At 40.7% G+C, this 16,739-nt stretch overlaps 1 protein-coding gene and 1 long non-coding RNA gene across 6 annotated transcripts in view; one reads left to right on the top strand and one right to left on the bottom strand.

Annotated features, from left to right (window-relative positions):
- LOC115339032 overlaps nt 1–537 on the bottom strand; it is a 31,442-nt gene extending 30,905 nt beyond the window's left edge. For both annotated transcript variants that reach the window (XR_005931994.1, XR_005931993.1), the window contains exon 1: nt 216–537. This is a non-coding gene — a long non-coding RNA (uncharacterized LOC115339032). The remainder of the gene's footprint in view (nt 1–215) is intronic.
- Nucleotides 538–5,754: 5,217 nt separating this feature from the next.
- Nucleotides 5,755–16,739, top strand: part of MINDY3 (MINDY lysine 48 deubiquitinase 3) — a 67,825-nt gene continuing 56,840 nt past the window's right edge. The window contains exons 1-2 of one of the 4 annotated variants that reach the window (XM_030008298.2): nt 5,755–5,973; nt 13,993–14,072. In XM_030008298.2, the coding sequence (XP_029864158.1) occupies nt 5,877–5,973; nt 13,993–14,072 (177 nt within the window). In that variant the 5' untranslated portion in view covers nt 5,755–5,876. Of the gene's footprint in view, nt 5,974–13,992; nt 14,073–15,959; nt 16,057–16,739 lie in introns of those variants that run through there. The other 3 variants (XM_030008297.2, XM_030008296.2, XM_041122140.1) reach the window with 3 other exon arrangements.

The raw sequence follows: 16,739 nt of genomic DNA, 5'->3' as shown, positions 1-16,739 counted from the left end.
AAGAGACATCAGGGCTTTCTGTTTCTTAGACTTGGAGTCTACCTTCTCAGATAATCTGGTGCTGACACACAGGTCAAAATATAAGTTTTACCCTCTTCTCAAAATACAGAGGCCTAAGGAGAGAAAAAATGAACCATGCAAGTCTCAGGGCCATAGTATGTCCCTTGGCACCTGAAGAATTTCTGCCATCTTCCTGCTGGCAGAAAGCAACTTACTCTGCCCATTCCCTGGATGACAGTCCTTTTCGTTCGCCAGGCAACAAACCCTGCAGGGCTACCCCAATTCAGGATGGGGACACTGAGCTGACAAGCATGACATTGTGTTCTTGCCACTTCCATATAGTGTCTCACTGGCAGACCTAAGCAAAAAACAGGGATCAGTGTCTCTCTCCCCCACCACTTTGTCATCACTGCTACTACAATTATCTTTGCCTCTTAACTGAGAACAACTTGAAAGAATCAATGTCAGCCACAGTCCAGAGCTTACCTCTGCTGCAACAGAGGGAGTAATCTGCATTTTGTAAACAAGCAACATTCATTATTCCCCAGACACAAACATGCACACAAATGGAATTTTGAGTAGGATTTTTTATATCAAATTTCATTCTTAGAAATCACCCTGAGAACAAATAGGCATGCAACACTTCATGTTGCACTATAAACAAAGTCCAGATATATTTGCAACAGTAGGAAGTTAGGTATCCAAACAACAGATAGAAAACTAAACATTTCTGTGATTTGGTTCAATGGCCTTTTCGAGCTCACCACAATGTTTCAACTTCTTAACATTTTTTCTATATAGACCTGATGGTGTGGTTTTTGTTGGGGGGGGGGGGGATGGCTAGGTAATAAAAAGAAGGGAGTAAACAGAAAAGGGAACTGTAGAAAACTTTAATTGTAATACTAATGTCAGATCAATTCAGTTATACACCACCACTGTGATTCCCTTTGGAGCCGTATGCACTAAGTAGCTTGGCATTTATTAATATACTTGTTTTTCCTACCATCCAAGCCAGACAATGCATTTTTAAAGACAAGACAAAGCTATTTCAGTGCAGATGAACTTTATTGAGATTTGTGTTTGGCACTGTTTTGGCATTGTTTGGCAAAAATGTACAATGGCCGTAACTTCTATTGCTGTCTGTCAATGGTTCATAGCAGTAAGCCCATAAACCCTCAATTAATCCAAAAACTTTCATAAATAGGTTTAATCCTTAAAAAGCACATGAAGTAAACCAAAAGCGGCTGCACACATATAGAGACTACGCTTATGTTGTTTAGCTTCTCCTTCTGTGTATTGGAGAACTGTTCTAATATGTTACATACTGAAATCAACAGCATCAAGCTAAACCAAGTGAGTTTGGATTAGAGACTAGAAGGGAGAAAATGGTAGTTGCTATGTTTTCCTAAAAAACCAAACCCACCAAACCAGCCTGCAGAGGGTATTAACAGCATTTCACAAAGAAAAAAATAAGTTAATAGTGCGTAATATTTAAGAGGAAAGAAGAAAACTTGCAGGCATTTTTAAAAGTGCACGTTACGTCACCAAACCAACCACATGATGGCAGTCCAACATTTAAAAAAAGGAAAAACACTTTTCCATTTAATAGAAACTATTTCAAAAAGTAGTTCAAATCTGTACATGCTACTTAGAATACATCCAAACAATGCTGCAGAGCAGTGATTTTTAATCTTTCTTGATTGGCATATCTCTAAACATTTTAAGGACGTAAAGACCCAATATGCAGAGAAGTTTGCTGTTTCATTTATCTTCCATGACTTTATAATAGTTAGTACATCCCAGAGTCCACAGAAACAAGATTTAAACACCATTGTTTCATAATTTAGAAACTACTATTTCCATTTATTAGCGCGATATGCACACTCTTCGTTCAGACTCCAATCCACATACATTGTTTCTGAAATACAGTATATATAAATCATCCTGATATTAGACCTAACTGAGCTCTTAGTTTCTCCATTAGGGAACAAAACCAGCAACCTGAAAAAAACCGGAAGTCCCAGTACATTCCCAATTCCAAAATACCAGTTTTCTTGTATGCTTTTCTCCTAATCCTCCTTTTTAGTTTCTTCCTCACTAACTGCAACCCAACTACTTACACAAATTCACACACGTATATTCCAGTCCAATTCTTTGGTATGCATATGCAACATGTTACTAGCTTATGAATGCCCAAAACTTAAAAGATGATCAGTGAGATCAAAAGTCATAACTGATGACATCCATAGTCTCATTCGCTCATATTCAGTGTTGTTTGCTACAGCTGACTATACGGTTTGCCTTTTACCATTTGCATTAGTGAGGCACATGATTTCAGTGGTATTTCCAAAATAATTTCCTAATGCTTTTCCTAACCAGCACATGGTAGATTGTTCCAGTTGGCACATATGCCCAAAATTGCTCCCTTGTTCCCAGATTCATTAATTTTTATTTGTCTATATTGAACTCCATGGGCTGTATGACAACCAAATCAAGATGGGTCAAATCACTTTACATCTTGTGTCTCTCATTACTGTCTTTGCTTTTGGCAGTATAGTGAGTAACTCTGAAGACATTTTCTCATATCCGTGTTCAAATCATACAGAGCAAATTAGCAATATCAGAGGTATACAACAGTCAGTAGCTGGCAAGACATTTTAAAAGTGAAATAATATTTACACAACACAAGGCATCAGCCTAAAACCTCACTGTCACTGCTACACAACAAAACTGCTACTACACCAAAATGTCACTATTTGTCATTCTGACTCAGGTTAGAAATATAGATTCAATTTAACTTGATATTGTGACCTTACAGGAGTATTAGCTGCTAGCTCACCTGTGCGTCTATAATCACAGATGCGCAACTGATAAGCATTCTTCCACTCTACGATGAGAAAGTAAACCTGTTGTGCTTATTTAAAGCGCATTAAACTGTAGCACCTCTTCTGGTTCACAATTCCTGAGGTTGTGACTGAACTTTTCCTTATATCTGTTTCAGTGTGAATACCTGTTTGCACCCATGAGATCAAAGGGCACTCCCATTCTAATTAACTTCCTTTCGACAATGCCTAAATGATGATACAATTCACCAGAGAGGGAAGTGGAGGAGGAGATTTTCCAGCCTTTTGGTGCCTCTGGGTGGTGACATCCCATACAGCAGTGGCCATTGTCCAGTTGCAGATTCAGCATCCTTGTTTTACAGTGTATTCTCCCCTCAATTCTGCACTTCTGCACTGAATTGTTTTTTGGATTGCACCCCAAGCATCCATGACAACGTAAGTTTGCTTCCTCAGAACAAGCCCAGCAGCTTGAAGAGATGGGCTAAAACTTGCATTTCTTTCCTCCTCCTCATAAAGCCTTCCTGTCAATGGATAGTCTGAACTTTGTTGAGCTAGCTGACTTATGCTTGCACCATCACACCATTTTGGTATATATACTTCTCTGAAATACACTTTAAAATATACATACTTTGATATTTTCCTCCTGCTTATGGGATGTTTACGATTTCAAGTGTGCTATACTGAGTATTAAACTCAAAGTACTACAAGTAAATTTGCATTTTAGTGCACAATTGATTCAAAACACACAAGAACTAACAACATGATGGCCTTTATCATGTGTAAAGGGAACTAGGCCTTAAGCCTCATTGTTTCTAAGACTATTCATATCAGACATATAACTAATGATTAGAGATTGCTTTAGATGTGATTAATGAATGCAGGTGCTTATAAAACAATATGCATAAGCTGCTTATTTGTCCCATGTGTAGCCTTCACCATGCCTGGCTTAAAACCCAGTCAAGCTGAATCAACAGAAGGATCGTACATCTTAGACCTAAGAGTAAGTGATTAACTTCAGAGTAAGATGAGTTAATAGAATAACCTGAGTGATTATCAGAAATTCAAAGGTGATCTTTGATGTGTAAGAAGATAAGTGACCGTGGTGACTGGAGACCTTCTGCCTACGACCACTAACTTCAGAAGAACCGAAACAAGACAATAAGAATCAGTTGAGACAGGAAAATGTATTGGGCTTTTGACACCACTGGAGAATAGAGAACTGAGAGTTCGTGGAAGAACACCTAGAACTTCTTTTGACAAATTATCAATTGCATATTGTTTTGGAAAATTGTATATATAGAGAAGGCGTTTTTGAGTTACCTTTTGCCATTCACTGTGGTGGTGGCCCAACTCTGAGCTGTTAATAAAGCAAACCTAGAGAAACCCATGATTTGAAAATCCTTTAACATTATGGTATGTACAGAACATGATTTTGCGTTATGATACCTTTAGTTCTAATTAAATTCTTTCCACTTGTTTGGAGTTACTCTTTCTCTATGCTAAAAATCAAAAAGTGCCCATTATAAGCACTACTTATGCAAATCCAGAATCCATTCTCTTAATCAGTACTGAAGGAAATTGATGGCTTGTCAGTAATTATTCAGAAAATGCTTATTTGTGCAAGTATTTGAAAAGGCTTAAAAATCAGAAATCCAACCACACCATCTTCTGATCAATTTGTGGTATGACATGACAGAAAGCTTACAAACACCCTGATATTGGCTATTTTCATACTTAATATGAGCTCAATCTCCATAAAAGCAGTTAAGTGTGTGATGAAGTGGGTGCGCACAATAGTACAGCTCAATTTCATCTGAAGAATGAAGAATTCTAAGTGGCATATGCAATACAGTTTCACCTAGAAAACTTTTAGATTGAAACACTTTAAGAGAACATCCTTAATCCAGTTTTGTCAGTGGTAAAGGTTACCACCCTTCTGAAGTATTTTGTTTAATAAAGCCTATGTTAATCTTGTGCACAACACTGATCACAAAACCTTCATGAAGAATTCCCATTTGAATGGCAATTATCTTTCAGAAAAAAATGGCAACTATCTTTTATAAAAATACCCGGTCTTTATTTCTAGCATCTCTACTGGAAAGAAAATCGCAACTAAATTAGATAAACAGAATTTATTTTCCAAATCTGAATCTTTTCCAGTTCATGGGATGTCCATCTAACACCACTCCTAAATAGTTTAAGAAAATCGTACAGCTACCTTTCATTCTTCATTTCAAACTATTGCCTAAATACAGGTACTGCCAGGTAAGAGAGCTGTTTCTATGTATATATGCAGGCACTACATTTTACCTATACGTTAGGTTGGCGCTTCCACACGACACTGTACAACAAATACGTAAAGGAAGCTCTCTAAACACTTATACTGGTGTGGTTACTAATTCCTGAGACCTCTTGGTACATCCAGCCCGCATGCAAGATTAGGAGCCTTTACACCGACTCCTGTCTGCTTCACGTTAAGCCTTAAAAGGCCATCTTCTCTGATGCCACTATCTCCTCACCAAAGTCACTCCGTTCCGCCCGGCGTTTAAAAAAGCGCCTGGGCCAGCCCGTACCGAGCAGAGCCCAAACCGGCAGCGGCAGGGCCAAGCCCCAGAAGGCCAAGGCGAGCTGCTGGCTGACGGTACCGTCCTCACACCTGGGCGGCTGACAGTGCGGGCTGCCGTCTGGGTTCACTGCTAACCGGCACGGAACTCCTCGCTCTCTGCCGGCCGCCAAACCGCCCGGCCCGGCCTCCCACCGCCCTGCTTCCGGCGCCCGCGGAAGCACCAAGGCCTGCTGGGGAAGGGGGGGGAGGGGGAAGAGGCCGCCAAGCATGCGCGGCTCCCGGCGAGGCTCCGCCCCCCGCGCGAGCGCCCCGCCCGGCCCCGCCCTCCCTCCCGCCCGGCCGCCGCGGCCCAGCCCGGCCCGGCCCGGCCCGGCCCCTCCCCTGCGCAGGGGCAGCGGCTGCCTCAGCCGCCTCCGCCGCCGGGAGACGCCTCGCCCGCCCGGCCCCAGGGCCGCCGCCGCCCCGTCATGTCCGAGGCGGGCCAGGAGCTTGTCCACCTGGTGTGGGGCAAGAAGGCCGGGCCCCGCGGGCTGGCCGACACCATCTTCTGCCGCTGGGCGCAAGGTACCTGTGTGCGCCGTGCCCCGGCCCCGCTCCCCGCCCGGCCCTTCCCCAGCCGCGGAGCCCGCCCGGCCTGCACCCCCGGGGGCCCGTCCTCGGCCCTCGGCCCGCCCCGCCGCACTCGGCCCACCTGCTGGGACACACCCACAGCTCTCCCCGCCGCCCCCGCGGGGCTCCGCGGCGCCTGTCCGTCCGTGTCCGTGTGTCCGAGAGGGGAGGGAGGCGCCGCTCCGATGGGGCCGGGGCCGGGGCCGCTCTGCGCCTCTGCGGATGGGGACAGCGCTGGTCGTTCGCGTTCGTGTTCCTGGATCGCCGGCAGCTCAGCGTGTGGCCCACGGGAAAAATGATGCAGCAGTTTCACTTGCTAAATAACGTTTTTTGCAGCTTGGTCGTCTTTTGCCACAAATCTTCAAAGGGACTTAAAAGAGGAGTAGGGAAGGAAACGTATTTCTTAAATGTATTTCAGCAGCACCTCCTGCCATTATTTTACATAGCTCGCGGAAACGTCAACATAAGTTGCCCTTTTTTTTCCCTTTTTTTTTTTTTTTTTTGTGACGAACGTGGAAGTCACAAATAGACTTAGAAAAAGTGGGGACAGGCTTGGGACAGAGACCCACAGATTTTTTTTAAACTGGTTCTTTGGTAATTGAAGCAGGTGTAACCATGGAACTTGGGGTATTTGTAAGATGTTTTTTTCCATATTTAAATTATGCAACCTACACATAGTTTCTTCTTGATGGAGACTTTCCGGTATTCTTTCAGAGCTGCAATCGCAAGGTGTAGTACAGAGACTTACCGATAAAAATGATATGCAAGAAGTCAGTCTGTGTACCTCTCCTGGCTGAAAGAAGGGAATAATACCCTTCTCTATAACTTACTAGGGGCTTTGAAGAATTCTAGTAATGGTTATGAAGGTCATAATAAAACCACCCCTAATTCCTGGAGAAAATTCACAAAGGATAGTGGAATTTATAGATTTTAAAAAAATAAATAAATTTTAAAGTGTTCAGGTCTCAGGGTAAATTTGGCTGAAACAAAAGGATGTTCTTAGTGTTCTCCGTTCCTTGCTCTTTTTTTTAACGTGAGTTTTGTCATCTGCATAGTTTCAGTAGATGCATGTGTGATGTTGATTTGGGAGCTGCACAGCTTCTCCCCTGTGACTACCAGGGGAGACTACCAGCACAGCATTACCAGACTTTCGTATCTTTTTCCCTAGGTTTATCTGTGCTCAGATAATTCAGTGAGAAATATTTGAGGAAAAAATGCCAAATTCCTTGTAAGTTCTAGAATTTAAGCAGGCCTAGTAAAGCCATTACTTTTCCTAGTGAATTGATTATTTTTATTGAAATATAATTACTTTCTGAAATGTCTCTTTTAGTAGAGTGTTGTTGTTTCAGTACAAGGGTTTTTGCGAAGGCAGAAAAAAGAAGTGGTGTTAAAAAGCTTTAGTATTTCTTTAACCGGTAATGTTCGATTACCCAAACTGACATTTTAAAGATTGATTGTACATGAAATTTTAGCAGTTTCAAAATCTATTGAAATATATGTTATAATGCCCCACACTTGTGAACCTGTGAAAGATTAATGGAAAAGGCCTCTTGTGTTCTTGGTGGCTCCTGGGAATGAGCTGTTATTTCCTATCTGTCTTTAGGGAAAGTCCTGTAACTGTACTATGTAGTATATCTGTTTCCTTCTCTATATTCTCTTTAATATAATCAATTTTGTGTAGTAAAAACACATGACAGTAAGTTAGTGTATTGTTTGGAGGTCTTGTGCTGGGAATCAAAAAAGTCTGTCTCAGCCCCTTATGTTGTGTAGCAGCATAACACATTTACCCAACTTTCAGTTTCTATTTTGTTGAAAAAGTTCTACACCATTTACCTACTGCAAAGGAGTCTTGTCAACACTGACTCATCAAGATTTAAAAAAAAAAAAAAAACAACAAAAAAACCACATAAAAATCAAGCTTTATGATTTCCAAAGACCTCAAAGTTTAAAAGATAGACCCTTATTTCCCATCATATGTGCAGAAGGTATCAAACAACTAGTTTGGTGTTGGGTTTTTTTCATGGTTTGGGGTTTTTTTCTTTTTTTTGGAGTGTAGTGCCAACACTGGTATTTATTTCAGATACTTTATGAATATTGTCTGATCCTTTCTTGAACCCTTTGGAAGTTGAGAACTATAATTTACATTTGGAAAGAAAAGTAGAGAGGGTGTTGAGGAATGTTAAAACTCAAACCAGTCAGTTTCTCAGTAAGATAGCAGTGTTCCGGGAATCCTCATCATGCACCAAACTTGTTAACCATCATATTTGTTTGGTCAAAACTGAAGACAGACTAATCTGCGAGCAGTTAACAGAACTGACCTAGCTAATGTGAATATGCTGTTTGAAGTTAGTGACAGTAATTCCCCAAGTTTGCTGCATTGGCAACTTTAAATATATTGTTTTGATTCCTGACTTAACAAAGGCATGGCTGCAAAGCTGTTGCAGTTGGTGTGGGTTTTTTTCTGTTGTTTTTTTTATAGAAATCTTTTTCTTTATGATTGCAGCAGAATTTGCAGTTTGAACCTCATGAATCCCTTTTGCCAGAATCCTCAAAGTGGACACAGAGGAATGTAGTGTAAGGCTTGAGCTGCATTTCAATGTTTCCTGGCATAGATATGATGACTTGGGAAGGAGTTAGGAGGAGGACTGAACCCTAAAGAAACATACCTATGTTAGGAGTGATTTTCTTCATTGATCCAAAAGACAAATTCCATTCATAAAGCTGCTTTTCTGATCAGCCCTATGGCACGGGGCATCAGGTCTACACAACTATGAATGTCTGGCAGGTTTGAGCGCAGCATCCTTTTAGGTATTACCTAAGCTGTTTTCTCACTGGTCTTTGGAAAGAAAGATACGGGACAGTCTTTTCAAAACAAATGACTTCAAAAGCATAGCATGTAGGTATTAATACTACAGTTCATGTATATTTGTATAACGTACAATGTAAAAAGGTCTGTTTTATCTGGATCATCTTCAAGCTTCCAGGTTGAGAGCTGGGTGACTAGATTGACGACTTTACTTTTCATTCTCCCCTTTTCTTTCCAGGTTTCCTTTTTTTACATGCCTGGAACTCTGTTTCTGGTCTAGTACATTTAAACAGATTGCCTTTTATTACATCCTTGGTGGAGGAGCTAGATCCTATAGTATTGTTTCTAAGTTATTGGAGCTGTAATATTGTTAGACCAACATCAAGGCAGGGTTACTAGGAAATAATATTTTTACCAGACCAGCAGATATGTTTTGAGCAAAAGGAATACACTTGTGACTCTTCAAAGTCTTAAATAGAAGTAGCAATTTGAAAAGTGTTCCTCTGAGTTTAATTTAATAAAGTTTAGTTCATTTGGGTGATGGGAGAGAAATAGCCATTGGTATCTATGTAAATTTTTTTATGTTTTGATGACTATGATTTATAGAATATTTGCATTTGTGTGCTTCCCATCTCTTTGAGTTCCCTGTTACTCAGTGCAAACAGTTAATCAGGAAGAAAGCAAAGCATTTTCACTTAATATTCACAGTTAGGGTATAGACAAGTATCAATTGTGCAAACAGCTGGAGAAAGTGGTTACGCCTATTGGCCCACCTTTGCCTACTTGTTGCTGCTTGTCTGCTGTAAGTATTACCTCTTCAAATCTTCTGGTGGAACTGCTTTTGAAGCTTCTGCTTTGTCGGTGCCAGTCACACTTAGCAAAGTAAAGTCATGGTCTGTGGACCACTTTTAAGGCATCTGTAAAAATTAAGTCAGAAGTTAGAAGCCAAACCTGCTGCCAGGAATTTGCACGTTGTGCGGAAAAATTACTGAGATTTTCAAACAAAGAAGTACTGATGACTACTGACTTAGAGCTTCTGTTTAAGTAGAAGATGTTGCTTCAGTTTAAGTAGATATTGCTAATTCTGCCAGTAGGAAGTGGTCTTTCTTGCTAACACAAGCCATGCTACTATTAAATGTGAGACAACAGTAGCTTTTGGAAAAACAGCGGGGACATGCTGCCGAGAAGAGCCACCTAACAGCCTTCTCTAGGGAGGAATTTCTGTTCTCAATTTTATACTGGTAGACTTTTTTCTTCTTTCCTCCCTTGGACTGGCATATTGGTTTTGGGGTAGCGATACTGTCTTTACAGATATTAAAGTCCCTCGCTTTACAGAGGGACTACCTGTGTCATTTATGTGTAAGTAACAGCCCTTTCAGCACTGTTAAACTGGAAGGAGAATAGAAGATACCATTCACTGTGGGGAAAAAATGGGGTGTGAACACATAAGTTAAGTTGTTAAGAAGATTGTATTTTCTGGCTAATGGGCATGGTGGTTAATGTAGTTGGAATATACATAGAGCCGTAAGAATTTGAAATGGCCTGTAACACAATTATCTAAATAATCAGTGAACCCTAAAACTCTTTGCTGCTGATCTGAAAAGGCATTGTCCTTACTTGAAGAAAGGATATGATGCTAGTGAGTCCATTCTTTACTCTGGATAAGGCTGACAGGCTTAAAGAAAATAAAAGGTCTTGAGGAGTGCTCAAGAAAATTTCCCACAAAAATTTCAGAAATTGCATTTTACTATAAAAATACACTTTGAAAACACAAAGCCATAGGTAAAATGTATCTATCGTTCTACACCCAGCTCTAGAGAAAGGATGAAATATTAAGATGTATTGTAAACCTTGTACTTGGGTAATAATGGATTATTCTAGTGTTTCTGTTCTTGTATCCCAAAAGAGAAAAAGAAATACAGTTCCATGGTGAGAGGCCAGCTCAGCAGAGAACAGGACAGAAAATTGAATAGTGCAGCATCTTTGTAGCTAGATTGGATCAGAGATAGAGCAAGGTTTTTTTTCTGATGTGGTTAATGTTGCATGCTCTTTAGCTATTCCCCTTGTCTCTCATTCATCAAGAATTGGTTCTTGCACAGAGTGAAATCACTGAAGGTGTACAGCATCCTTTGTAAAATGACAGTGTTACTAATATCTAGAGTGTCTTGGATGCAAAAAAATCTATTTTTTAGAAATAGGCAAATAATAAAATGATGCAGGAAAGCAGTGGGGTGGTCATAATAGAAGAATGAATGGTTTTTGTAGTGCTTTGGACCATGATATGGCATATTAGATGAAAGACAAGGGTAGGTAACTAAGTCATACGTTCATTTTGGCAAACTGTATGTAGAAGACATAAGAATTAGGTGTAAGAAAAGAAACATGGGCCTTGGTAAATGCTAAGTTTTGGGGAAATAAGGAGAATAAAACTTGTGTTATGTGATTAATAGCAGACAAAGGATATAAAGACAGATTTGGGAATATCATAGTCACCATAACTCAAAATACTGGGCAATACACTGATTACCAACAGGAATCTAGATCTACTTCCCCACCCAGAAGGGTTAGAGCAGTAGTGATGTTGAAAAAATGGGGTCAATGGAGCATTTAATAGGTTTATAAATGACAAGGAAGATGAATGATAATGATACTATTTTATGTTTCTTATAGGTAAATGATGATAATTATACTCATGGGTAAAAGGCAGGCAGATTAATAAAAAAAAAGATTATTTTGGCTGCATTACATCTGTTTTGCTCTTGAAATTTTATCTTGAGTGAAAAGAACTGTATGGTAGATATGACTAGTTAAGAGTGAGAGTAAGTAGAAATTAATCTGGATCAGAGATGCTAGTCTTCATTGGTAGCTTAAAGGGTGGCCAGGCCATTCCTGTGAATCATAAGGAAGAGCATGGGGTTGATGGGTGTTTATAGAGATTGCCCAAGATGTGATTATTGTGGAGGGCAAAAAAGGTAAGTAGGTACAATTGCAGGCTGAGGTAGACTTGAACCCAGCTGGACTTGAAAGTGCTGGTTTCTGAAATTTTACCTGAGCTGACTTCAGATTTTGTAGAAGTTTTTAAAAAGAGAGCAAGACCAAAATCCCTGGAGCCCATTTTTTTGCTTAGCAGCTTTTAGAACCTTGATGTTCATTAAGCATTAAGCAGCATTTAGGTTAAAAGAAATGAAGTGTTCCTTTAGGTATTATATGTGTTTTTTTCCTGTGGTTGTATTCTGTCAAATTCTGTGTAATACCAATTTTGCATTGTCTGTCTCACATTTGTATTCAGTCTGGTGTATCACACTCGATTTTCTTTATTTTTAGGAAGCGATTTTGAAAAATAGGGCAGGGTTAAGCTGAGACAGTTCATGCTTTCTCTAAGAAGCCTGAAGAATGTGAAACAAATTCAAGATTTCTTAACTGTGGTTTAATAGTACCACATCCAAGTATGTTGTTTTTCTGCAGTGGCTAAATCATTAAAACAACTAAAAAAAAAGTATTGTTGCAGTGTGTTTAGCTGGCATGCAGTAATGCTTGAAAGTAGAGGAAGACTTACCTTTTAATATGATAAGCCTGCACAAACTAATTCAGAAAGTTTAAAGAACTGGTGATATTTCTTGTAAGGGCATGTTAACAGGGGAGTGAAATGACGCTAATGCAAACTTTGGTTGAAGTATGGATTAATAGAGCTTCGTTGCTACGTTAGGTGATGCCTGATCTAAGTATATAGGCTTGACATGCATTTGGGTTTTGGATATAAAATACATCTTTGTAATGCACATTTGCACATTCAGTTAAAAAAACCTGCAGCCTTCTATCAGATACAGGGGAAATGCCATTTTTTTAAGAACTATGGCTACATTGATCCATCTTAAAAAAAAATTTCACATTGTTGTGCAACAACTATAATTTCTGTCATGAAATATGGCCTACAGAACATGCAGTAGTCCTTTCTTGTGCCGCTTGGGATGGTGTAGCTGTCATGCAGTAGTGGGGAAGTCTGCACTGGGGGGATGCATTTCACCAGTTCAAATTCACATCCAGGGGTTAGGGATGCTTTTGATATGGCAGTGTGTAATGATACAGAATGGGGAAAAGGAGAAATTTGGGGAAAAAAGCATTGAATATTCTTTCCGCTGAGACTGACCCTACTGCAAAAATATGCATGTGTATCCCCTTTCTCCCTGCCCCCACTTGCTTGTGCTTGCTGTTTAGTTGCTGACTACAGTTGCATGGTTTCTAGATTACACTGAACTAGAGTCACTTCAGCATAAATCTTATCAGCACTTAAAAGAATAATGCAAAATATCACTCACTGTAAGTTGCCGTGTGTCAGCTTCATCAAGGTAATTGTCCATGTATATGCATTTATCTATGAGAAATGCAAGCTATGAATCACCATATCTTGAAGACAAGTTTAGGGGCAAGATGGCAACAAACAGTTTTGCAGTAATTGCTCCAGTGTTTGCTCTATTATGTTACTGTAAAATAATTCTGTAATACAAATGCATTAAAAATGGAGGGGGAAAATAGGTGATCTTGCATCTCAGTAAAGATAGTGTATCTTCTGTGACAAAACACCATTAAGAGGCTTGCTTTAGTGGTTACAAGTGAATATTTGAGTTACTCAGCATTTTTCAGTCTTAACAAGAAGCACGGATAGGCCAAAAATAAGATCAGTGGGAGGCATACTGTGCCCTTCATAGGGAATACAAATGTATTAAGCATGTTCAGTGAAGGTCCAAAGATTTTTTTTTTTTTTTAACATATGTAAGACAAAATATTATCACTTACAAACAAATTTTAATTTATTTCTAAGAAATAAACTGTAATAAAAACTATTGTTTAAGTATACAGCATTGTGTGCTCTAGTGACAGTTTTACTGTTAAAAATCCTTTTATTTAAACCTTAGCTGTTGGCCCTTTGTGGTCATGATTTCATTGCTGAGATAAAGAATTCATTTCTGTGCTTTCACCTGTATTCATGGCTTTTTTTCTTCAGATGGTTTAACCACATTCTGTTGCATTATCAGGGGAAAAAAATCCTGAAAACTTATCTAACCTTTAAAGGTGAATAAATCAGATGTCATTTCTGTTAGGGAAGGAGTATACATAAACATGTGCTTGTTTGCATATTTCACTAAATACAGTCTTTTTTGATTTGACAGGATTTGTCTTTAGTGAATCTGAATCGACTGCATTAGAACAATTTGAAGGTGGCCCTTGTGCAGTGATTGCACCTGTACAGGTAAAATGCATTTATTATAGGAATGGTTTAAAATTATTAATCCCAAAATTCGTTCTCTTCTCTATATATGTGGAACTAAAATAAATATTAAAAAAATGGCAGATTGGTTTGTATTGGCTTTGTGTGGCAAGGTTTTGGTAGCGGGGAGGTTACAGGGGTGGCTTCAGTGAGAAGCTGCTGGAAGCTTCCCCTGTGTCAGACAGAGCCAATGCCAGCCGGCTCTGAGACGGACCCGCCGCCGGCCAAGGCTGAGCCAATCAGTGATAGTGGTAGCGCCACTGTGATAACATATTTAAGAAAGAAAAAAAGTTGCTGGGCTAGACAGAAATGGCAGCCGGAGAGAGGAGTGAGAACATGTAAGAGAAACAACCCTGCAGGCACCAAGGTCAGTAAAGGAGGGGGAGGAGGTGCCCCAGGCGCCGGAGCAGAGATTCCCCTGCAGCCCGTGGTGAAGACCATGGTGAGGCAGGCTGTCCCCCTGCAGCCCAGGGAGGTCCACGGTGGAACAAATATCCACCTGCAGCCCGTGGAGGACCCCACGCCAGAGCAGGTGGGTGCCTGAAGGAGGCTGTGACCCCGTGGGAACCCTGCGCTGGAGCAGGCTCCTGGCAGGACCTGCGGATCTGTGGAGAGAGGAGCCCACGGAGCAGGTTTTCTGGCAGGACTTGTGACCCCGTGGGGGACCCACGCTGGAGCAGTGTGCTCCTGAAGGGCTGCAGACCCTGGAAGGGACCCACACTGGAGCAGTTTGTGAACAACTGCAGCCCGTGGGAAGGACCCACATTGGAGAAGTTCGTGGAGGACTGTCTCCCATGGGAGGGACCCCATGCTGGAGCAGGGGAAGAGTGTGAGGAGTCCTGCCCCTGAGGAGGAGAAAGCAGCAGAAATAACGTGTGATGAACTGACCGTAAACCCCATTCCCCGTCCCCCTGCACCGCTGGGGCGGGTAGGTAGAGAATCCAGGAGTGAAGTTGTGCCTGGGAAGAAGGGAGGGGTGGAGGAAAGGTGTTCTGAGATTTGGGTTTATTTCTCATTACCCTACTCTTGTTGATCGGTAATAAATTGAGTTAATTTTCCCCAAGTTGAGTCTGTTTTGCCCATGATGGTAATTGGTGAGTGATCTCTCCTGTCCTTATCTCGACCCACAAGCTCTTTGTTATATTTTCTCTCCCCTGTCCAGCTGAGGAGGGGGAGTGATAGAACGGCTTTGGTGGGCACCTGGCATTCAGCCAGGGTCAACCCGCCACACAGTTGTATTTTGATTTCATAATTACAGTGTGGAGGAGACAAAAAACTCAGTAAAAAGGCCTAGATGGGCTAATTTTGAACTATAATTTTGCAGAAGGGGATTTGTTTGAGGAAGTGCAGCAGGTTGATCTGAGCAGAGGTAACTTTAAAGTGGGGAATGCAGGATAAAGGAGAAAACTAAAAGATCAGGTATAAATGTAATCCTAATCCTTTCTCATCTCTCAAATTTCCTGTCCATTAGAAGGGTAATAGCTGTGTCACAATGGCTGCTTTAGCAAACTGTATTAGAAATATTTGAAGTAACCGATTTTCAAACTTAACAAGGTTTGCTATGTAAGAAAAGGAGAAATATTATACTTTCGAAGTCCTAGTTAGCAGAATAATTGAAGTATGTCAGGTGAATATATTTTATTCTGGATAAGTGCTTAGGATTTCACTTGTGCTTCTGATATGCTCAACCAACTGTGATTGTGATTTTTTGTATTCTTACTCCATTGTATTTTATAGGCTACTCTTTGCATACTCTTTGAGATGCTGTTTCTGGGGCAGTTCTCACTGCTGTCTAGATAATGACCTGTAGGCCAGATCCATTTTGCTAGATCAGTTTGTCTAATCTGTGACTGCTCTTCGTTCTCTTAGGAGCATCCTGTAGAAACAGGCAGACATTGAGTCATGGGCCAGATTACTTTTTCTGGTAACCTGCTCTCGACTCTTACACACAGATCAAATTCTGCAGGTATGTCTAGGTCTGAGTTGAGGCCTTTTCCACTGAGAGGAGACATACTAAAGTCATGTAGCAGAATTAATCTGGTGATGAACTGGAAGGTATCTGGGTCAGACAACTGACACTGTGGAACTGTTTGCATCTCTGATTTGTGTGTGATGTGGTAGTCATAAAACCTCTGTTTGGTTACTTCAGGACACTCTAGACGCTGGTCCAATGAAAAGACTTCTACCACAGGAAGGAGCACCACTTGTTTAGGTTGTAAACAATCAATAGAAAAATATTTTATTATGAATTGCACTCTGTAACATGGCTTTGTCTAGTTCTGTGGTCTTAAAACCAGCTGTAGTGCCTAGTCTCTGATGTTAGAAATACAAGTCTTTTATTTGGGGGGAGTGGAGAGAGTAAAGAATAGGACCATCCGGCTCCTTAAAGGCAGTGCCAAGTCTTTACCTTATCGAATGTTCTTGTAGACAGTGTTCTTCCAGATTTATATGTAGTTCAATTTCATTGAAATTAAGTAGTTAAAGCATGTTTAAAAGTGAGCTGAGTTCCAGCTAGGGAAGGAAGAAGGGATCAGACAGATCTTGCAGTGCCTACTGCTGCTGTGTATTACTAAAAAAGGTGCATGAAAGATCTGTGATGGGAGAACAGGGTGAGTCTGTCAGGGAAGAAGTGAAAGTTAAAGCAGCTAT

The sequence above is a fragment of the Aquila chrysaetos genome, chromosome 3, assembly GCF_900496995.4.
Source record: "Aquila chrysaetos chrysaetos chromosome 3, bAquChr1.4, whole genome shotgun sequence".
NCBI classification, from domain to species: Eukaryota; Metazoa; Chordata; class Aves; order Accipitriformes; family Accipitridae; genus Aquila; species Aquila chrysaetos.
This window is presented reverse-complemented; position numbering and strand designations above follow the sequence as displayed.